At 28.5% G+C, this 24,035-nt stretch overlaps 3 protein-coding genes across 5 annotated transcripts; 2 read left to right on the top strand and 1 right to left on the bottom strand.

Moving 5' to 3' along the window:
- Positions 1–819: 819 nt before the first annotated feature.
- Positions 820–21,121, top strand: LOC105250135 (tRNA-dihydrouridine(16/17) synthase [NAD(P)(+)]-like). Of its 2 annotated transcripts, none has more exons than XM_025414534.1 (9): positions 820–1,035; positions 16,386–16,689; positions 17,352–17,511; positions 17,604–17,799; positions 19,146–19,394; positions 20,231–20,376; positions 20,461–20,540; positions 20,625–20,783; positions 20,865–21,121. In XM_025414534.1, exons 2-9 carry the CDS (start codon positions 16,447–16,449, stop codon positions 21,030–21,032), a joined length of 1,401 nt encoding a protein of 466 aa, XP_025270319.1. In that variant the 5' UTR covers positions 820–1,035; positions 16,386–16,446; the 3' UTR covers positions 21,033–21,121. The 2 variants fall into 2 exon arrangements, with proteins under 2 accessions (XP_025270319.1, XP_025270318.1); XM_025414533.1 differs by having other exon boundaries at positions 821–1,035; positions 16,386–16,695.
- On the top strand, positions 2,927–5,685 carry LOC112639692. Its single transcript, XM_025414532.1, has one exon. The coding sequence runs from the start codon at positions 2,987–2,989 to the stop codon at positions 4,877–4,879; it is 1,893 nt and encodes a 630-aa protein (XP_025270317.1). The 5' UTR covers positions 2,927–2,986; the 3' UTR covers positions 4,880–5,685.
- Positions 20,613–23,686, bottom strand: LOC105250136 (protoheme IX farnesyltransferase, mitochondrial). Of its 2 annotated transcripts, XM_011256089.3 has the most exons (8): positions 23,421–23,686; positions 23,220–23,336; positions 22,886–23,141; positions 22,558–22,753; positions 22,230–22,405; positions 21,855–22,172; positions 21,331–21,550; positions 20,613–20,796 (listed from the first exon to the last, which is right to left on the bottom strand). In XM_011256089.3, the coding sequence occupies exons 2-7, from the start codon at positions 23,292–23,294 to the stop codon at positions 21,333–21,335; spliced, it is 1,239 nt and encodes a 412-aa protein (XP_011254391.1). In that variant the 5' UTR covers positions 23,295–23,336; positions 23,421–23,686; the 3' UTR covers positions 20,613–20,796; positions 21,331–21,332. The 2 variants fall into 2 exon arrangements, with proteins under 2 accessions (XP_011254391.1, XP_011254390.1); XM_011256088.3 differs by lacking the exon at positions 20,613–20,796 and having other exon boundaries at positions 21,277–21,550.
- Positions 23,687–24,035: the final 349 nt, after the last annotated feature.

The following is a 24,035-nucleotide window of genomic DNA, read 5'->3' as shown; positions in this document are numbered from 1 at the left end:
TGGTCTCGACGGGGATTGCCCGATTAGACATAGTACGATTAGACACAGCCAATCATATCGACCGATGCCTAGGGTAACCAGCACGATCAAGCACGATTAGCCAATCAAAGCCAGTTGTGTCCAATTGTATTGTGTCTAATCGGAGCTGTCTCGTCTCGACGATGATAGTGCGGTTGTGGTAGGTTGTTTGGCGCGAAGTGCGAAAAGAGAATGAATGTAACAGGTTACCCACTCTTCATTAGCAATTATTCCTATTTTGAAATGAGTTATTCTATCCTTCAAAAAGAAAAGAACAACCCTGCTTGTAATTGACAAATATTCACAATGTGTGATAAATTGTCATCAATCACTTCCATTATACAAAATAACACAGATAACCTCACATTTGGATCCATCATGATCATGACACATGAAGCAAACCGCTAGCGTGTTTGCGCATTGCCTGCTCGAAACGTTTTTATTCTCGGTTACTATTTGTGACATCATATCATCAAACATGAACCAACCGCTTGTAGCGAGGAAGCAGCAACGAAAACGCACCTAAAATTGTAGCTAGATTACGAGCGACAAATCTGTCAACAAATCTTCAACTATTTGTTCCAGCGGTATGTGAAAATACACCTTAATGAATTCAGCGGATCATCAGCGTATCAAAAAACACCGGATCGTCTGTCATTGGTCGGAGCTCGATACGCCTGATACGCAATACGAACCAATGGGACGTCACCCTAAGTTTACGTACGAAGTTAAGTTTACGATCGATACTAAATGTAACGCGATACGGAACACCTTGTGCGGAGGCCCTTAGTCTTCCCGATTGGTTGAAGTAACCTAGGAATAGAGTTCGAGGATATATAGGAAAAAAAAATTGTGAGTGATACAATATGTGTATAGTTTCCAGTTAATTATGTGTAGTTATCAATTAATTATGTGTAGTTCTCAGTTAATTCAAACTTCTAATTCGAATGCGAAAGATGTTGATTGATTTACATGTCCAATTTGTGGTTTGGCAAAAATTAGGTTATGCAAAGTAAGGTTAGTATCTTCAATCATTTTACATATATATATTATTTATATTTAATTGATTAAATCTAAACAAAAGGACTAAAAAGGGCTTAAAAGATTCTTTTAAACATCTCAAACATCTTAAAGATGTTTAAAAGCTAAAACGTCTTTAAGTTGTTTTTTTAGGAACACGTGTGCTGTCTAGAAAATTACAAATATTTTTATATTGTCGTAATTATATTAATCGTAATTTATTGTAAAATGGAAATTTTGGAAAATACAATATTTTTTCTGAATTATATTTAATAAAAATTATATAATATGACAATATTATACATATAGGTAGACTAATTTCTTTATTATTTATCAGTGACATCTAAAGAATATATAAAGTAAAATTTCTAATATATCATAATTATATGAAAAATTTTTATAAACATTTCGATGTTATTATTTACTTGTATTACTAATTTTAGCTTATTGTCTTTCGCGAATTTTACATGACGATTTGACTTCTAAATTATAATAGAACCGGACGAGTAGAAATGGTTTCCACTCAAACAGATAATAACTGGTATCACACACAAAATTTCATAGTTTTCTCAAAAAGATGAGTAAATTCAAAAATCCACATGTATGACATCTTTAAACATTCTGATGTTCTTTTTTTCTATATATTATTTTCTTTATATTTCTATATATTATTTTCTATACATATATATATATATATATATATATATATATATATATATTTCTATATATTATTTTCTATATTTTCTATATATTATTTTCTATATATTTAATTGGCTTACATTGATCCGAAGAAAAAGGATTAATCTGGCTGGCCATCAGTGAAAATAAATGCAAAAAAGAATGAAAAAAATAAGAGGCTTCGGAGAAATCCTCTTAAAAAAAGAAGAAAATATGATTTAAATAAAGGATACGTATTACGTGTTTAAACACATCCGATTCCGTGTCTTTTTTTCGCGTGATAAGAAATATGCTGTAGTATGCGCGCGCGTGTTTACGTTGCTTCATCGCATGCGTGGATGAGGTCTTCGACAAGACGATTCTGGACTGGTTTCCGCGGTAACCACAATTTATCGATTCGCTTAAGTATCGTCAGTTAGCCTTACCCAGGCGATAAAGGCTCAAGAAAATCTTACACATAATTCATTCGAAATCATTCGCGATTGTGCCGTGCGATAAAAATAATGTACAAGAAAATAAGAGATAAGAAATCTTTTATCGAAATTACATTGCTAAAGGAACAAATCATCGATACAAAAATTTAGTATCGTTATTAAGGGTGATATCGAATAAGCCTACATTACACAGTGATTATATATGTCTGGGGTTAGGATTAAAAAATTTAAACTAAGAATTATTAATATATACCGAAGACGAATAAGAAAAAATTGAAAAAAAAAATATTAAAACCAACATGAAAAGCAGGAGGAGCTGCAATTACAATTAATAATGAAGTGTTATATTTTTTTAGTGTTAATAATGTGAAAACATTTGTAAAAGTAAAATTGTAGAGTACTTTTTATTTATTTTTATGTATTTGGCATCGCGTTGCTTAATATGTTCCATATATTTAATATAACGTTTAAAAATTTTTTATAATAATTTTTAGTAAAATCGTTTTTCTTAACCATATTAGTTATTACATACACAACACACACACACACATATATATAATTAAATAATATCTAATAAAATAAGTTTAAAATTATAACTAAAGAGAATTATAATATATTTACAAAAACAAAGAAAAATATAGTTTTTATACTACACTAACTTTTGGTTTTTTATAAATACATAAGAAAAGAAAAGTCGAAAGTAATATTTATAAAAATGATAATAATTATAAAAATGAAAACGGTAATAACAATATTATATAATGTTGTATTATATCTATATATGATGTGTTTATATATCCGAAATAATAAATAATCCGAAAAAAAAGAGAACAGGAATGCTAAATAAGATCTGTGCAAAGCGCACTATTCGCTGTTATTCCTCACAGAGTGCGATACATATACCACCAGAACAACGGAAATTTCGCCGTGTTCATGGTCTACAATTACCGCTGCATCCTCAACAAGTAATCGGCTGGGTATTGCTAATTGTCGTGTTCGTCGGTACTTTTACTGTGTTGTTAACGACACCGCTGCTATTACCTAATCTGCGCCGTATTCTCTTATTGCTGTTTGCTGTATTGTTCCTACTCCACGTGCTAACCCATCTGACGGTGCTACTACTGGATCCGGCCGATCCTGAAGTGCGTGCTCGACCGATCAACGAAGTTGTCCCGGAATTTGATCGTACGAAGCATCAGCACGTTATCGAAAACGGCCGATGTCACTTATGCAATATCACAACGCGCGATTTGTGCACTAAGCACTGTTCCATCTGTAACAAGTGCGTGCCACGCTTCGATCACCATTGCAAGTGGTTAAACAATTGTATCGGCGGTCGCAATTATCCGGCATTTTTGGCGTGCTTGACATCAACCCTAATTATTACACTCGCAGTCACCGCGCTTGCTCTGGGCGAGCTGGTGCTCATTAATGCGCATTCAGTTGTGGACGATGAATATTGGGGTGAAGGTAACAACAACGATACGAATATGAATAATGCCACGGCGCCATCATTGCCGGTGCCTGGTACCGGCTCACTTGTCCTTGTTACTCTTATCGGTGTCCTCTCGGCAATTGCTGCCGTTTTGCTCATACATCTCTGCTTTTTCCATGGTTATATTGCTTGTCTCGGTCTCACCACATACGAATACGTACGTAGAAAGCGAGAGAAAAGCTCTACCAGCGCCGCCACTAACTCTAGAATGACTTCTAACAATTTGTGCGATGCATCTTACTGTGATACCAGTGACAAGGAGGATATGAATCAAGTGGCTGGCGCACGAAGCCTCTATTCTCGTTTCTGCAAGAACGGTTCTTTATTCAAGAATAGTGTAGATACAACGATGATGACGACAACGACGGATATATACGTTTCCTCAACGCATGAAGAAATGTGTAGCAGTGACAAAGCAGCGAACGATGAGGGTGTTTGTTCGAAATCATTGCCCTCGACGAAGGACAATCGAAATTTCCATCTCTGCTTCTCATATGACTCACGCACCATTGAGACTTCTATTAAAGTCTCCTCCTCGCGTTCGATCAACAGGATAGAGTTGGAAAAGGAAGAATCACCAGACATAAAATCATCATCCACGCCTTCCCCGGTGTCTTGTTGTTTCTCTATTATGAATTATTCTGAAGGTAGACATGACGCAAAGGATCGAAAACGTCATACCGGTCACCGTCTCGAATCCACAAAACGTTCATGTGGAACAATGAGAAGGATACAGATGTTTTTGCAGGCTCGTCTAAAAAAAAGCTCCAAATCAAAGGCAACTACTTTATCATCGGCTTTTGCCCGTTCTTGCAATAACAAGATAATTCCGGATGATCCTTCAAACATCGCGCCTACAATAACTGAACATGAAAATCGGATTATCGAAACATTAGTGACAGAATTAACAACATCATCGGATCATCCACATCCACCGGCGAGATTACCCGCTATGGATCTTCCAAATACCGTCCACAAGATTAGAAAAGTGTTTTCGAATACCGGAGACATTTCCGTTTTAGAATCGATATCGCCTTCCCTAATGCCTAAACGGAATCAAGCCTGTCTCAGTAGCCGACGAAGTACAAATTTTTCCAGGAAAAGGCCACGTTTTAAACTCGGCTCATATGTTACGCAGACCGCTCAATTATCACCGATACCAGAGTCTGAGTTCTCAAAACCGGCCACACCTAGATCAGGTCCTGCTTTCGCCTTCCCGCCATTACGCGAGTAATTTTACCAACAGTATCCGAGGAACATTGTTAAGGTGCATTTTTACGTGCCGCTGAAACTGATCATTTGAGTGACAAAAATGATCACGTGACGACTTTTGTCGCTAAACTATTACAGCGACAGCTTGTGCACATGAAAAAAGATTGCAGCGATAGTTGTGTTGTAGAAAGCAATAATGGTAGCTTCCAAAAGAAGAAAATATTATAATTGGATATCAAATTGTAATAAAATAATTCGACGAAAACGTCAAATATAATTTGAAAATGATATCGTTTTTATTATATTACTATTGACATATCAGAAACAAAAAAGACATTATTCAAAAAAAAAAATTTTTAGGTTGCACCATTTTTTCAAAATCATGTTCAATATGGATTTTACAAAGCTATTTTACCGAATGTGAGATTAGAAAGTACAAGATTTCTGAATTATTTTCGTATGTCATCAACACAACTGGAAAATTTACTACATTTTTATTTTAGTACATACAATTAATACAGCACTGTCAGCAATGTATCAGCGTTTGACACATCGTTTGAGCGATAATGCTTTGTAGTTGAATCGATCTAAACTACAAAATTGTAGCTGCTGGATTACGAGCGACAAATCTGTTGCTTTAACTATTTGTTCCAGCGGTGTGTGAAAATGCACCTTTATTCGAAAGTGTTTTGCCGTTTGTTAGAAATATAAAACTCGAAATAGTACTAGTAAGATACATTTAATATATGAATCTTTATCCATCGAAGTATTTTTCATAACTTTACATTTTTAAATTTAAATTCGAAACTAATAATCATATTCATACTAAAAAATGAGATACTTATTATATTGCATATCTATGAATATTTTTTTCCATCTCTTATTACTTCTTATATACACATTTACACACATGTGCATTATTCACATTCTCAAAATAATGTTTTGTTTTCTCAAAATAATTAATATAAATAGTTAGTATTAATAAATAGTTAGTATTAAAATAAAATACAGTAAATTTGCATAAAATTACATAATTATTGTTGTTTTTCCAAGAAATTTATATTCAAAATTATACATATTTAAATTCAGATATGCAATATTATATAATTTTTCATATTTTTTATATTCTCACTCAATTTATATAAATATACTAAAATAATTATATTTGTATCTCTATATGTAAACAGTATATTCGTATCTTAATATGTAGACAGTATCTAAACAAACATTAAATGATATGAAAAGATATAAAAAGAAAAACAATTTCTTTAATTCAAAATCTTTTTAGACTACAATTACGCTAAAGGCGAAACTTTAATTATTAAGATGAAACTATAAGTATTATGAAAGTTTACATATAAAAAGATGAAATTATAATTCATATTAAAAAGTTTAATGTGATATTAATTATAAATAATAATAATTATATTTAATTCTTTTTTTTTCTTAATTTTCTCTCTTTCTTTTTTTACTTTTTCTATACAAATTTTCATATTGACTATGTCATTGAAAAATAATATTAAATAATATTTTCTACTTTTTTATTAATATTATTTTTACGGTTAAATATATAAAATGTTTTATCTTTAATTTTATATAAAATGTGATACGTTGAATAAAATAAAAATTTATTGAAATTTTCATTGAGAAAGCGATAAATATCAATCAATTCAAAATTTGTCGAAGACTTTTATATAATAGATTATTCAAGAGTATTTTGTATTTTTTAATATGTATTAATTATATGCAAAATGTTTTAACTTGTAAATAAAAATTTATTTTATTAATCGATTGAATATGATACTACAAGTTACAATTATATCATAGATGTATAATATAATATCAGTTGTACAAATTCATTTCAGTCAGTTAGGTTGTTTTAATAGATTTTGTCAAGTGTCTGCTACAAATTATTATCAGTAGAAAGACTAGAGATATGGACTTGGAGAACATGGATTGTAAAATCCATTATCAAATAATGATAACAAAATGTGAGCAGATGTGAGCATGTTACAAAACCTCTTGGCTAATTTAATAGCAGGTCGATAACAGAAACTGAGTAGGATTTGCAAAGAATTATCATAATAGATTGGCAGCAGAATCTGCGCAATATGTAATTTAATGTCAGAGCAACAGAAACGAACAGAGTGTGCACGCGTGATCTGACAAGTTAATAGTAGAATCTGTATATATGTATTTGATTTGATAATGATTTAATTTCTTCGTTTATCATTATGCGATGTATTTTCTTGCAATTAAATTTCTTTAGAAATAATTAAAATCTATGAGTCTACTAATAAAAAGAAATCAAAAGTATAGTAAATGTTTCTATCATTTTAAATTTTTTATATCTGATAAGTTCAACATAAGATTCAAAATATTGAAATCTGATCAACAGTATAAATGAAAAATTATTCATTTACTGTTTATTTGAATATATAAAACAAGAGTTTAATTTTCAAATAAATGATATCTTGAGTTTTATTAGTTAAATTTAATTATCAACATTTATTTTATTGTTAATTTAATTAAATTGAACTAATCGTTTCTTATGTGAACTATTACTATGATATAATATATACAGGGCGTCTCAAAACTCATAATCAATCTTTTAAAGACAGATTCCTGGGATCATTTGGAGACGATTTTTCCTCAGCGAAAATGTCGATGAAGGCCATCATTTTTTGCATGTTCCCAATTTTTGTCATCATATATCTTTGCAATTAAGCCTTAAATTAAAACTTAACTAAAGTAAACTCTATTTAAAATTAATTGAAGAATGTGGTTTTGTTAATATTTTATTTCTACAAGGTTTAGTTTACGAAAAACCCCTTATTTCTAATCACTTATAATTCGAAAATTATTAGTGCCTCGACATTTTTTGAGGAAAAATCGTCTTCAGATGATCTCAGGAATCTGTCTTTGAAAGATTGATTATGAGTTTCGGGACACCATGTATATGTCATATTTATTTGTAGAAAATTATAATTAACCAATAACTAAGAGATAATATTTATTTATCTGTAATTCAATATCTGTAGTTCAATTTTATTGCACTTATATATAACATTAGTATAAATATGTTTATTGAGATCGAATTCATTTATTAAGTTTTCATAGATAATTATTTATTACATACATTACTATTCTGTTTGAGTAGTAAGACTGCTTGATTTTTGCTCCCAATCTGTTGTCTACTAAAACTGCAAAACTTGAAAGTGACATTGTTGCATTGTAGCTTGTAACAAATTTCTTCGCAAATTTCTCTATATTCATCATTTAATACTTTAACTCTAAATTTCTCTCATAACCGCAAATAATACGTCAGAATTTGTCTATAAACGAGATCGGTGTTCAAATATCCCGACAGGAAAATTGTGAAAACATGTGTGAACATTTCACATTATGACTTGACAAAAAATTTCTCCATAATTGCATTAAGATGATTCGTTATAACGCAACAGTTTTGCCAGAATAAAATTTTGTAAATAATATTTATCAAAAATTAGACGAATTTATTTTAGTGTATAAATATTTTATAATTATTTCGATACTTAAAAATATAAAATCATAGTCTTTAATATTTGTGGCAATATGATGTAACAAAAACATTTTGCAATATTTGCAGCAGTATTTCAGATAAAAGATTTATATTCCAATTAATAAATTAGTTTAATATTCATCAATTTAAATAAACAAAAAGTGGAAATAATTTTGAAAATAATTTAGCTAATAACAATATCAAAATAAAGGCTTTATTTATTTCATTTTTATGAAATAAATAGAATATGTAACATAAAATGAACTTATATAATTATACATATAATTATATATGATGATATCATAAATGAATTTATAAAACACAAATTTTTAATAATAAGATATAAAATTATAAGAAACAAAAGCTTTTAATAGTTTGATATAAAATCATAAAAAACATAAACTCTTGATATTGAAGTTTAAAATCATTAATTATTTAAAAATCGAAAATTTAAATTATACACTCGTCAACAAAATTATCGCATAGGTAATTTTATGTCCAATTTTCGCATAACTTCAAATAAGTATAACTCCGTTAAAAATGGTCGTATTTGAAAATTTTTTTTCATTCTCAAGCTTAAAGCCTCTGTTTTAAAAATCATTTGTCAGATTTAGAATTTATCCTCTCGTCATCTCCTTAAAAGTAAGGACAAGTTTCATCTCCAAAAAATTCCAATGTATATCTTTATCTTTTTTCTAAATAAATAAAGACAGACATATATTTAAGTTTCGCTTAAAGTTGAAATAACGTTGGTGCAACCAGGCTTTTGTCGCCAAAACAAAAGCTTAATGCAGACACAGATGGCTACGGTTCTGGTGTGGGATTCTTATCGAATTTGCTGCCAATCTACTGCCAACCTGCTAACATTTTGCTAACTGGAAATGTATTTGATGTATAATGAGAAAGGCAATGATATTTCAATATTATATATGTATGAATAAAGAAACATTCATATTCAAAAATAGTACTTTGATAAATATCACTTTTCTCACAGAATTTTATATTTAAAGAAGCTGAAAAAAAAAAAAAATATATATATATATATATATATGATATATTATTGGCTATATTCCAATATTCACTGCCAGTACTGAAAATCTATATTGTACATCACGTAGACTATAGATTTTCAATACTGGCAATGAATATTGGCACGTAGCCATTACCCTAACAGCACATGATATCATTCGAATATTTTATACTCATACTGTAAATATACGTTACAGATGTAATATACTGAGAATAATCCCATAACATCTCTTGTTGTATATTATTTTTCATATATTCTCAGAATATATACTTTGCTATCTTGTATTAGTATATTCTTTCTTGTATATTTTCAGGATATTCTATAATATTGTTTTTCCTCATTTTACCGCTACGCGCGCCACTAAACTCGTACTTAATTTTTGGTGAAATGGATATAAAAGACTGGTACATGAGTTCCAAAGTTTTTTCTTTTTTCTTTTTAGTCAGTTTAATTTATAATAAACTGACTTAATTTAAAATTTTTCATATGTTTAGTAGTTTAGTTGTTCTAGATTCTTTGTTGGGGTTCAGAATATTAAAAAGATTATTTGAAATTAAAATGAGAAATAGTGTGTGCGTTTACTGCATTTATTAAAAGTATCTTTGTTACATATATGAATTATACTACAAGATATTCTCAGTATTTGCTATTAACCAAAATAGGTAGACATTAGAGTATTCTTAGTATATACTTAGTATATCATAATATGTATTTTGAATATTCTGAGAATATATGCATTGTACTTTTGCGATATTCTTTGAACATTCTCAGTATCTACATTGCTGTTAGGGTATGTGTAAAACAAATTGTAATATTTGACTAATCTTAATCTATAACTTATAACCGTGTGTGTGCGCGTGTGTATGTGTGTGTGTAATTCATTAAAAATATTAACTATATTGATATAAATGATAATATTCTAAAACTTCTATTTAAAAAACATTAAATATATATGTTATTGTTCGAGAAGTAAAACCATATTAACCTTTTAAGGGTGCGGTCAAACAGATCTTACTGAATGCTTCAATCATTTTTATTCTAACGCTTTCATAGAACCGATCATTGAATACTATCAAAGTTGCAAACATTAAGTACGGTCAAAGTGGCGCTACAAATGTTTCTAATGTCGAAATTAAATAAGCATACAAGAAATGGTAGAAAAAAGAAATAATTAATGTACGTTAATGAATTTTTTTGAAATCCATTTTCGTATTTAGATGATGACGAAGATGATTTTGTGATAGAAACACTTGACCGCGCTTGCAAATTTGAATCGTAAACGCTTCAACTCATTGACATCTGAATAGATAGACGGAGCATTAGCTATCGATTAAGACGAGTGGGGCTTTGATATTCGCAGTAAGGGGGGACTTTATGAACTTCGGTTGAATTTGGTTATTCCCGATAATGATCGGTTAATAATTCGACTCCAACTTCTTTCATTAACATCAAAGTTCAGCTCACACGTATTGTGCGAAGTTGTGACTAATGTCATATTATTTTTATATTTATTATATTATTTTTAAATATATATATATATATAATTTAATATTATTTAATATATATATATATATATATATATATATACAGCGTGTCCCAAAAGTATGGACACACCTGATTTTCTTGGAAAATAAGCGTGCTAGAAAAAAACATCAATAACAAAAGTTTCGGGAAATCAAACGGTGCATCTAAGAGTGACCTTGAGTTTGACCTTGAACTTGACCTTCAAGATTATTTGAAGGTCAAAGTGTTTTTTTTTAATGGGAACCCCTATTTTTGATTGTATATTCTTATAGCTGACCTCGAGAGCTTTCCAAAACATTATAATAAAATATTTTTCCCTCAAGCATTTATCGAGTTATGAGGCTTCAAATCATTTCTTAATTTTACATAAACCGTAAAATATCTTGTAAAATATTCACTTTTCGATTATTTTACCTTAATACTTTTATGTACAAAATAATGAGAGGAATCAATTGGTGTAAAGAAAACATACAGTTGTTTTTAAGAAAAAATATGGAATTGTTAATTGCAAATTACATATTTTTTCTTAAAAACAACTATATGTTTTCTTTACGCCAATTGATTCCTCTCATTATTTTGTACATAAAAGTATTAAGGTAAAATAATCGAAAAGTGAATATTTTACAAGATATTTTACGGTTTATGTAAAATTAAGAAATGATTTGAAGCCTCATAACTCGATAAATGCTTGAGGGAAAAATATTTTATTATAATGTTTTGGAAAGCTCTCGAGGTCAGCTATAAGAATATACAATCAAAAATAGGGATTCCCATTTAAAAAAAACACTTTGACCTTCAAATAACCTTGAAGGTCAAGTTCAAGGTCAAACTCAAGGTCACTCTTAAAATTAAGAAATGATTTGAAGCCTCATAACTCGATAAATGCTTGAAGGAAAAATATTTTTTTATAGTGTTTTGGAAAGCTCTCGAGGTCAGCTATAAGAATATACAATCAAAAATAGGGGTTCCTGTTTAAAAAAAACACTTTGACCTTCAAATAACCTTGAAGGTCAAGCTCAAGGTCAAACTCAAGGTCACTCTTAGATGCACCGTTTGATTTCCCGAAACTTTTGTTATTGACGTTTTTTTCTAGCACGCTTATTTTCCAAGAAAATCAGGTGTGTCCATTCTTTTGGGACACGCTGTATATACATATATATATATATATATATATATATATATTTATTTATATATTAAATAATATACATAAATAATATTTTGTGTGTGTGTGTGTATATATTTTATATATTATTTAATATTATTTTTAACATTATTATTTTCATTTTATTTTTATATTTAACGGCGCGCGCGCGTGTGTGTGTATGTATGTATATTTTATATATTATTTAATATTATTTTTAACATTATTATTTTCATATTATTTTTATATTTAACGGCGTTAGCGATTTTCTTTAAATAAACACTCTTTAAACATTTTTGTGTAAATCTTCATCAGTCTTCTCAAATCATTTGAGAATCGATGATGTCAATAGAATCTTCATGTAATGTCAAATTGTGCCGAATAGTCAAACGTTGACGGAATTAACCGAAGTTCATGCACTCTTCCTTACTGCATTTATCAGTTATCCCTCTCAAAAGGCTCCTTCTATCTATTCAAATGCCAATGCTTCAACTACACTACTCTTCAGCAACAATAATATTGAAAGCGACCCAAGGAACACACTAAAGTCAAGAAAAAGTCAAAATGACTTTATTTTGACTCGAAATAGCCATGTGACGAAAATTTGACTTCAGTAACATATACTGCTCGTGACGGAAAAATGACTTTGCGCTTGTCTTGCAAATTTAATATAGTAGTATTAAGTTTAGTATGCGTAAAAGTTCTGAAAATTATTATTAATGTATATGGCTTTATGTCACTTCGATGTCATCAATGGATCATTTTTTATAATTTAATAGTCTTTTTATTATCATTACTTTTATATACATTTATACAATGAGTTTCTACATTTAGCCGTTACGCGTACCAAACTTAACTAAACTCGTATTCAATTTTTCATCATGAATGTATATAAAGGATATAGATAAAGTGCTGCTAAACATTAGATAAGATTTATAGTATATTTTTTTCTTTTTGTGAGCAATAGTGCCAGAAAGAGGACGATGCTCACAAGCACACAATCAGAGAACTACGTAGCAGCTCTCTGCTTGTGTGCGTATGGGTAATGTTCTCTTCCTGTTCCTGGCATCACTATTTATCAGTTTAATTTCTAATAAACCAAATTTAAAATAATTTATTTAATAATCTGGATTCCTTGTTGGAATTCAAAATATTAAACAGATTATTTGAAATTAGATGGATATAAATGAGAAATTAGGTGGATATAAATGAGAAATAATCCATTTATAGCGTATATTAATAATCGTTAACAAATCATCAAATTTTGTAACCAAAAATCGTCATTTTGATTTCTTCTATTGTGATGTAATTATGACATCAAAATGACGTCATTTTGACTACAATGTGTTCTTTGGGGAGCTGAAAGCGAAAATGTATGACGTATTTATGACATCATATCTATTGCTAGAATGCTTTGAAGTGCCCGATTGACCTCACTCGAAATGTTTCAAAGCATTTGCAATGACACTTTGTTCGTACTCTATAACTTATAAATATCACAAACTTTAATCACCAACTTCTTCAAATATATTTCTTGTCAGATAATACAATCAATACATCAATATATCTGTTCAGATATTAAACAACTTCTTTAAAACACTTTCTTTGAAAAATAAGAAACAAGACTGGCAGTCACGACTAAACACCGTTACCGTTAAATCTTTGTTTTTTTTTTATCGCTTTTATACAGGATGTCTCATTTTAATTGTGCATCTTGACTAATACCGCAGAAAGTGTTCGGGATGAAAAAATGTTTCAGACAAAAGTTGTAGGGTTTCAAGTAATATTTTACGCAACATTACCGATATGACCTTGAACTTTTGTATGTGTGCTTGAGATGGAATATTCAATATCATTATTTGATAACTTTACGTGCGTGATACTTTACAGCGTGGTATGTATTGCCAACAAAGACTTACTTACTTACTAGCCTAACCTAGCCGCTGCGAGCGCGAACCGCGCGCTAATGCACGCGCAAAAGCGGTTTCTTTTATATATTATAAATGATTTTATAACAGACCTTAAAGAGCTTTGTCAAGGTCACGTAAGGATAATCTTGAAATTTTTTAATGGAAATCCCTATTTTTTATTGCAAAATAATGCGAGTATAAAATAATGAGAGGAATTGGTGTAAAGAAAAAACATAGTTGTTTCGAAGAAAAAATATGTAATTTGCAATTAACAATTACATATTCTTTTTCGAAATAATTATGTATTTTTTTACACCAATTGAGTCCTTTTATTATTTTATACATAAAAATATTAAGATAACATAATAAAAAAAATGAATATGTTACTAGATATTTTATAGTTTATGTAAAAATTAAAAAATTATAATATTTCAAACTTCATAACTCAAAAAGTACTTAATGAAAAGATACTTTATTATAGTGTTTTAAGAAGCTCTCAAAATGAGCTACAAGAATATGTAACAAAAATAGAGGTTTCTATTGAAAAATTTCAAGATGATCTTCACGTGTCCTTGACAAAGTTCTTCGAGGTCATACCGATATTGTTACGTAAAGCGTTACTTAAAACCCTACATCTTTTGTTTGAAACATTTCTTCATTCGAACACTTTCTACGATATTAATCGGGGTGCACAGTTAAAGTGGGACACTCTGTATATACAGTGCATGTATATACCGGCAAATAGTTCTGCAACGGTTAAAAGTCTTGGAGAATATCGATTTATTGGAAAAATGTTTCAAACAAAAAGAATAAAGCTTAAAAATCTATTAGATGATGATATCTATTTGACCTTGGTATGACCTTGAAAAGCCCGGTCATTGTCAACATAAAAATCTTAAATGGAAACCTCTATTCCTTATTACATATTCTTGTATTTTAGCTCGATAGCTTTCCAAAACGCTATAATAAAGTATTTTTTTATTGAGTACTTTTCGAGTTATGAGGCTTAAAATAATTTCTTAATTTTACATAAACCATAAAATATCTAATAAAATATTCATTTTTTTATTATCTTACCTTAATACTTTTATGCACAAAATAATGATAGGAATCAATTGGTAAAGAAAACATATAGTTGTTTCTAAGAAAAATATGTTATTTGCAATAAACAATTATATATTTTTTCTTAAAAACTGTTTTTTCTTTGCACCAATTGATTTCTCTCATTATTTTGTACATAAAAGTATTAAGGTAGACACTCGAAAAATGAATATTTTATTAGATATTTTATGATTTATGTAAAATTAAAAAATTATTTCAAACCTTATAACTCGAAAAATATTCAATGAAAAAAAATTTTATTATAGCGTTTTGGAAAGCTCTCGAGCTAAGCTACAAGAATATGTAATAAAAAATAGGGATTTTTATTTAATATTTTTACGTTGACCATGACCGGTCTTTTCAAGGTCATACCAAGGTCAAACAGATATCATCATCTAATAGATTCTTTTAAGTCCTATTCTTTTTGTTTGAAACATTTTTTCAATAAATCGATATTTTCCAAGATTTTTAACCGTTGCAGAACTTTTTACCAGTACTGTATCCTCTTCACAATGGACCTGTTCTTTTTAGCTACACTGCTGCACTAGTGCAATTAGTTAGAGTGAAAGAAAGTACATTTGTCTCTTTCTAACTTATTGCACTAGTGCAGTAGTGCAGCTAAAAAGAACAGACCTTATGATTTGGCGTGTCTCGAATCTGGTAACATTACATACACACTACATGGAAACCGTTTCGATTCTTTACTTAAAATTTTGCTATATTTGATGTGCAATCTTTATATAGCAATATTTCTATATTAAAATTTAGGAATAATTGTGTACTTTTATAAATATTATATATATATGGATTAGTTTGATTTCTTTATGCGCAATTATTTCGACATATTTTAAACTAATATAGCTGAAATATTTTTCTCAATTATTGAACAATTTCTTTCTACATTTAATTTTGCAAATAGACTGCTAAGATGATTCGCCATATCGTTATGATTTTGTTGAAATATTATTTAGAAATTAATTGCGCAATTATTAATATTTTATAAAAGATCAATATTTTTACATCTATTTTTAAAAATATATCCTTATAATTGCAAATCACAAATTTCATGCAAGATTTTGTCATATAATTTTATAAATGTGTTCCTATCGGGGTAAGTTCATACGCATACTTTTTATTTGGATCTTATTTTTGAGATTTCTCCTCTTTTTTGAGATTTCTCCTCTTTTTAAAAGAATTTTAAAAATAATCTCTTATTTTTTCAATCTGCTTTATATTCATTTTTATTTATTGATGACTAGCCAAATTAGATCTCTTTTTCAGTTTAGGTCGAAGAGATAGGAAAAACAAGCTTTACATCGCTCGATCGTCATTTGCATATATAATGGAGTCATTTGACAAGAAGGATACTTCCTCGAAAAAAACTAACGTTTGGGAAGATTTGGGTTCACCGCGTTGCATAATTGCACCGATGGTAGATGCGAGTGAATTGGCATGGAGATTGCTTAGTAGGCGACACGGTGCCCAGCTCTGTTATACACCGATGCTACATTCCACCGTGTTTTGTCGGGATCCCAAGTATAGACGAGAAGCTCTCGCTAGCACTAGTGAAGATCGTCCTTTAATTGTACAGGTCTACATTAATCATAAAATTACAATTATGTTACAATAAATTTCTTATTGGACTTTGCGTTTTTCAAGATTTTAAAGAAATATTTTTGTTTTCTCGTTATTTTTTAGATTGTATCGCGATTTCATAGAATTTCTTTATTTAAACATAAAATGAGAGAATCTTTTTTTTTTCCATTTCACATAGTACATATTTAACGATTATCTAATCAGATATGTATGATTTAGAATATTGTAAATATTTTTTTTTAAGTACAATTTTTTATATATATGTATATATAGCCTTAAAAAATCTAATCTTTATATATATATGTATCTATTATATATATATATATTTTTTTAAGGCTATATATATATATATATATAGCCTTAAAAAAATCTAAAAACTCCAAATACATCTTACGCATTTGTATTCTTAAATCTTTAAAATCTATTTATTCTTAAGTAAATTTAATTTACTATGAAATTTAAAGTATAAATATGAATAAATATAAAATTATATCTTTCATATATCTTTTTAATGTTGAATATATATATAAATGGATGATAATATTATTGTATTTTATGAGAAATATATGAAACGCAAAGGATTAAATATGTGTGAAAGAGAATAAAGAAAGAAAAATATTTACATTAATTTTTGTGCAATATTTTTTCCAGTTTTGTGGCAATGATCCAGATGTACTATTGGAAGCTGCACGTTTAGCTGAACCATACTGTGATGCAATAGATATCAATATTGGTTGTCCACAGGCAATTGCAAAACGTGGACATTATGGAGCTTTTTTACAAGATGATTGGATTTTGTTAAATAGAATTGGTATGCATATTTTTGGCTTATAGCATACTTATATGCATTTATTTATTTAAAGAACTTTCATATGTTAATAATGATATATTTCTTGTATATAGTGTCGACTTTAAAGAATGGATTGCATATACCTGTCACCTGTAAATTACGAGTGTTCTCAGAAATCAATCGTACTGTGGAATATGCTCGTATGCTACAGGATGCAGGTGCTAGCTTACTTACTATTCATGGACGTACGAGAGAGCAAAAGGGACCATTAACTGGATTAGCATCTTGGGAACATATTAAAGCCGTAAGGTATTCCTTCTTATTCTTCATTGATTCAATACTAGTCTCTAATTTTTAAAGATAGTTATATTAAGTTATGAGAAAATATACAAAATTTCTTTTTACATTATGCTTTAAAATAATTGTTGTGCCTCATTCGATAATATAAATATAATTAAAGTATATCAAAAACTTTTTTTCATTATCTTATATTGATAAATGTACAAATATAACTTAATCTGCTTGCTATGTTGTCAGCAAAAATAAATTTTTGATCAAGATTTATAACTATTTATTAACTTATTTATTAACTATTTATTAACTTATCAATATTTGAAGGATTTTAATAATAATTTATATTATCAAATGTGAATGTAATGTTATATAAAAAAAATAATTTATTTTTTTAATATAGGAAAAGAATAAGTCAAAAAGATTGCATAAAAAGAATCCATGATTTCTGACATCATAATTCAATACAGTTATAAAAAATTAGAAATCGTAAATGAGCAAGAAATTTATTCTTTTCCACAATATATAATCAATATATATTAACTAAAAAGGTCTTTAATAATTTACTGTAATTTTCATTCAAAAAATTATTTTCCTCAAGAAATAAAATCCCAAAAAATAATTTTTCTATAAAAAATACTAAAAAATAAAACCTCAAAAAATAATTTTCCTAAAGAAATACTAAAAAATAAAATATCAAAACTAAATATAAAATAATTACAATTAGTCAAGTACTTAAAAGTAATTTATAAGCAATTTGTAAATTTGAAATAATATTTGCCATAAAATCAATCTTACATTGTAGAAATATTATACATAAATTCTCCCTAAGGAATTAAAACGCATTTTGTCTTTATTCAGAGAAACATGATTCTTGAAATATTTAGAATTGATAATATGTACATTTACTAGTTATCTATAGAGATCTATCTATCTATAGATGATATGGATTTCATATAGAAATTTAGACATTTATATCTATTAAATATCTATTAGATAAATTTTTCCGTGTGTGTATATCATTATAATAATTAGTCATGCTGGAAAGAATGATTCATATATATGCAAAATGGAGAAAAAGAGAAAAAATAATGATAAAAGGAACAAAAGAAAATGTAACAGAAAAGAAAAAAAGTGAAAAAAAACAGTGAAGAAGAAAAGTAAAAGAAGACAGAGAGAAAAAGAATATTTTTTTATTTTAATTTCTTTATAAAACAAATTCTTAATTAAATGTTATTTTTAATATTTTACATAAATATTATTTTATCAATTTTTGTTATCATTTTTTTTATCATTATTAACTTGACACAGTAAAATAAATATATAATTATAAGCGGTTAACAAATTATTTTATATTAAATCAGAGATGCTGTGGAAATTCCCGTGATCGCTAATGGTAACATACAATGTATGCAAGATTTACAAAGATGCATTGAAGAGATCCAAGTGCAGGGTGTGATGTCAGCCGAAGGGAATCTTTATAATCCATATATATTCGAATCTCGATATCCCGCTTGTTGGGAGCCTGCTCTGGAGTATTTAGAACTTGTAGAACAATATCCAGCACCAGCTTCATATATTCGCGGTCACTTATTTAAGTTATTCCATCATGTGTACGTATTGACCTTTTAGTATCTACTATTCTACAGTCTATTCTAGCGGATTAATAAAAAATTAATTTAAGCAAATTTTTTTTGAAAATATTAAAAATTGATTGAAATTGTTTTCATAGAAATTTAAACAGTACGTCAGCATATATTTTAAACCTTAGATATTTAGCTTTTCTTTATTCATTATATACAAAATTTACTATATATATTATACAATATATACACAAACTCCGCTATATATACCATATATATAAATCTTTGTGTGTAAAACGTGCTCATAAATGTATAATTCAGCAGTGCATTATATTACTTTTCGAGTAATTGTCTGAAATGAAAAAAAATGAAAAAAAAATTCTAGTTTTATTCCGTAAGATATTTTTGGATACTAAACTCAAAAAAAAAAGGTATTTTAAATTAGGTAATTTAATTGTGAAAATTTTCTATTTTTTCAAGGATAGAAAATATTAAATATTATAATAATTTTTTAAAATTTTAATTAGTATTCCCAAAAGTATTCTTTTTAAAAAAATTGAAATTATTTATTATTAATTTTCATGATATCAGACACACTAACTTTGAAAGCAATATTTTGGGAAAAGTGCACTTAAAGTTTTACTATTTGAAGATGCGCACGTTTTTGTTCAAAGTCTTATAACTCCATTAATTTTGTGAATTTTTCACTAAAGTTTGAGACACTTTTCAAATATCATACTTTCAGAGAATATAAAAAAATTGATTTTTTTGACTCTCTAAAGTAGACTAGATTCTTAATCATAGCAATCATGAATTGTATCTCATAATTCCTCATTGCAAACAGCATGCTTTTAATTAGAGAGTAGATTTTGTTTAACAGAAAATCGAGAGGAGAGAGAGAATTTGGCAACAAACTCGAGCATGGAAGCTTTCAAAAATGTTGTATATACCTTAAGAGATCGTTATTTACCATATCATGAAGGACATCTGACATGGCAAACAGAAAAGACAGGCAATAATTTGATATTTAAATAAACATGATTTGTATTTATTATATTTATATTTATACATATGTCTCTTTTAATATTTCTTATAGATTACAATTTGAAGTTACCGCCATGGTTGTGTCAACCTTATGTACGAGAACCTCCACAAGAACATATACAAAAATCACAGGTAAACAAGCATATATTCATATGCAATATTTTTTCATTACGCCATAATTTAATATTTCTTGAAAATAACAATATGGGTTTTTAGGAAGATGCATTTCGAAAGAGGGAATACAAAGACGAGGATGGAAATGAAATATCGCGGAAACGTTCAAAAAAGCTTAAACGAATAGCACGTAGACCGAATAGGGTAACTTCTGTTTCTAAGAGAAGTTCAGATCGATGTCTCACTTGTCCAAATCCTTTGGTTTGTTAAATCTCTATATAAATTTTATAATTCATTTCATTTCACTATTTTGAGAAATATTGTACATAATTTAAATTGCAGGGTTTTAAATGTGAATATAAATTATGTAGACAATGTTGTAGAAACAAATGTTACATAGAAAATTTAGACTGTGCTGGCCACAGAAATCTAACCAAAACAAGGAGACAAATGGCAAAAGAATTTGAAGCAAAACGTAAAAGTATTGGAAATACAATAACGCTATGTTAAGATATTTCAAATAAAACTATATATATTTTGTTCTCTGTGAATGTTATTATCTTCCTATAAGAACAAATTTTCATAATTTTATTTTATATAATTTTATCTTTCTTTATTAACTTTTTAAATTTCATATTAAACTTAAGTAGTCTAGTTTTGATTAAACTTATGTTCTGTTTTATATAATTGAATTTTATATAATTAATGAGAAAAAGAGAGAAATTATAAAAAAACAGATAAATCCAAAGTTTATAATGTAATAAAACTTTGTACTATTTCTTTGACGAGTCTATTAATGTAAAATTACCATTACACAGAAGTTGCTGAAGCAATAGATGCAAAAATAGTTAGTAAACTACTCTTTTTTAGCCTCTCATAAAGAGATATATTTTCCTCCTTTTTTTCCTTATTAGTCCAATATTTCTTGCTCGAGAGTATCAATACCATCAATAGAGGAAGATGAAGTAACGAAAATCGAAATAATCTTCTAGAATTAGCACTGTCTGAATGATTATTGAATTTCCAGGCTAAAAGTAAGAGTATTATTTAAATATTTAAAATATCTCCAACATAAATACATACAAATATACATAGTTATATATATTTTATATATATATGTAGCATGTTTTTTATAAAATGTACTTAATTATAAAATTCTTCAATATGCATTATTGTTTCATAGAAAAACTTAGATTTTTTTGTAGAAAATTTGAATTTGTAAAGTTTGTGACATATATATTAAATATAGATAATTAGATATGAAAGTTATTTATGAAATTATAATATTAATATATATATTTTTTATAAAATTATACAAAGCATATATGTTACCTAAATAAAGAAAGTATGCATTGATTGGTGTTGAAGCCAGTGCAAACCACCAATGGGTTAAATCCAATATAGGAGCTAAGTAACACAGAGTCATTAATGCTATTGTATATCTTACAGTTGTTCTACGACATAAATTTGGATGTGTAACAGCCATCATTCGATAGCCAGCACGTGAATAATCTGGTCTCAAGTTCCATGACAGAGCATTAAAATGTGGAAACTGCCACATGTACAAAATAGCAGGTAAAATCCAAGCAGCTGGCATGAGCATATCACCAGTGCAAGCTACCCAGCCCATGAGAGGGGGTATTGCTCCTACTATTAAAAAAAAAAAAATTACAACTTGAAGAATATACATATAGAAAACATACTTACCGATAGAACCAATCCATGTATTAACAATACTGATCCGTTTCATAGGAGTGTAGAAGAGTGTATATAAAATAATATTAGCAGAACCTAGCATCGCTGTCACACTGTTCACTTCATAGTAGAGTATTGATAATCCAACAATACCAGATATTGTTGCAAATGCTACTGCGTGAGCAGGCCTAATAATATATTCAATTATATTATTTAAAATATCATTTAAATAATTAAATTATTACATAATTTAATATATAATAATTGACTATTATATAATTAAATAATTAATTATATAAATTTAAGCCTTTCAAAATGAAAAAAATCTAAAATAACTCACGTCAAATGACCACATACTAATACTCGATTTTTCGTTCGTGACATTTGTGCATCAAATGGAACTTCAAAAAATTGATTAATTGTATTTGCTGCAGCAGAAACTAAGCCTGTGCCAAGTGAGCACATTGTAAATGTATAAAAATCAAATGGTGCAGGAGCTAATGCATATCCTGCCATAGTTGTTGCTACAACAAGAGCTATAAGTAAAATAATTAATTTAATAAATATTTATTATAATTACGACTTAATTGTACTATGTTGTTTTAACTAGAACGTTACATTTTAATTTACTACAGCTTAAAAATCTGATATATATGTTTGTTACATACATGTCAATTTAATTTTTGACAATTTAAGGTAATGCTTATGAAGCATAGTATAATTGACCATTATAGATTTCCATTCTGACTTTCCTACTTTTTCTACTGGATCTTTTTTCACCTCATATGCAACTTTTTCCTTAGTAGGAAAAGGAACTGTTGTTACTGCACTAATCTGCAATCGATCATATTTTTCATCCATCATTTGTTTTTGTTCTTCCATATGCAAAGTTTTCATTGATTTTTGCTTTAGGAAGCCAGAACACTAGAATTAAAATTTCTTTAAGTGATATAGAGCAGTATAGCAAATTTTATATTAACTTCAATGTTAAATGGTACAAACCATGATAGAAAACTTGGGCACAAAATTACATGATACGTGCCGATATACTTTCGTTGAATGAATAATAAATAACATGATAGCTCTAGACCTCTAATTAACTTATCTCCATTGATATAACTGTAAAATAAAATAATGAATAAGAAGTAATTCAACTTTAAAATACAAGTATGGAAGAATCACTAATAATAAATTTGCACATACCTCTTTATATAATAACATAATTCTTATTATTAATATATATTTGCTGTTATATAATTGCATTGATAACCAAGAGCATTTCCTTTTCTGATTGATTAGATTTTTGAAATATTCGCCCATACATGGCTCATATCATACAATAATTACGAATTGGAAATTGTAAGTCAGAAAAACAAATCTCTCTCTTCTTTCTACTAGTTTATACCACAGTAGATACCTTCCCAGCATCGACATATACACTGGACTGAGCATCGCGATAGACAGGCGAGGGCCCGCTGTAGAGAGAGAAGTTCTACATGGGAGGCCTATGTCTGTCTCTTTTGCTAGTATCTCATTGGTAATTTTGTTTCCTGCCTCGATGGTTGGTCAATTTGCCTACGACTTACGATTTAAGCGGCCTTTTCATTGACGCTAAAGGCCGCAGCACACACTTTGGCATAAGCGCATAACCATAAGCATAAGAAAATTGATTGGTTCATTTTCTTATGCATATACTTGGGGACCAATCAATTTCCTTATACTTATGGTTATGCGCTTATGCCAAAGTGTGTGCTGCGGCCTTTAGCGTCAATGAAAAGGCCGCTTAAATCGTAAGTCGTAGGCAAATTGACCAATCAT

This window comes from Camponotus floridanus, unplaced genomic scaffold (genome assembly GCF_003227725.1).
Source record: "Camponotus floridanus strain SB8 unplaced genomic scaffold, Cflo_v7.5 scaffold83, whole genome shotgun sequence".
NCBI classification, from domain to species: domain Eukaryota; kingdom Metazoa; phylum Arthropoda; class Insecta; order Hymenoptera; family Formicidae; genus Camponotus; species Camponotus floridanus.
This window is presented reverse-complemented; position numbering and strand designations above follow the sequence as displayed.

What these genes read in the sequence shown, in the direction of transcription:
- LOC105250135 (XM_025414533.1), top strand. Translation starts at nt 16,447, where the DNA reads ATGGAGTCATTTGACAAGAAGGATACTTCCTCGAAAAAAACTAACGTT. An exon ending in GATTTTGTTAAATAGAATTG is followed by an intron (nt 17,512 to 17,603) that starts GTATGCATATTT and finishes TCTTGTATATAG; the next exon opens with TGTCGACTTTAAAGAATGGA. An exon ending in AACATATACAAAAATCACAG is followed by an intron (nt 20,541 to 20,624) that starts GTAAACAAGCAT and finishes ATGGGTTTTTAG; the next exon opens with GAAGATGCATTTCGAAAGAG.
- LOC105250136 (XM_011256089.3), bottom strand. Translation starts at nt 23,294, where the DNA reads ATGTTATTTATTATTCATTCAACGAAAGTATATCGGCACGTATCATGT. An exon ending in TGCCCAAGTTTTCTATCATG is followed by an intron (nt 23,142 to 23,219) that starts GTTTGTACCATT and finishes TTTTAATTCTAG; the next exon opens with TGTTCTGGCTTCCTAAAGCA. An exon ending in TTAGTATGTGGTCATTTGAC is followed by an intron (nt 22,406 to 22,557) that starts GTGAGTTATTTT and finishes ATATATTATTAG; the next exon opens with GCCTGCTCACGCAGTAGCAT.
- LOC112639692 (XM_025414532.1), top strand. Translation starts at nt 2,987, where the DNA reads ATGCTAAATAAGATCTGTGCAAAGCGCACTATTCGCTGTTATTCCTCA.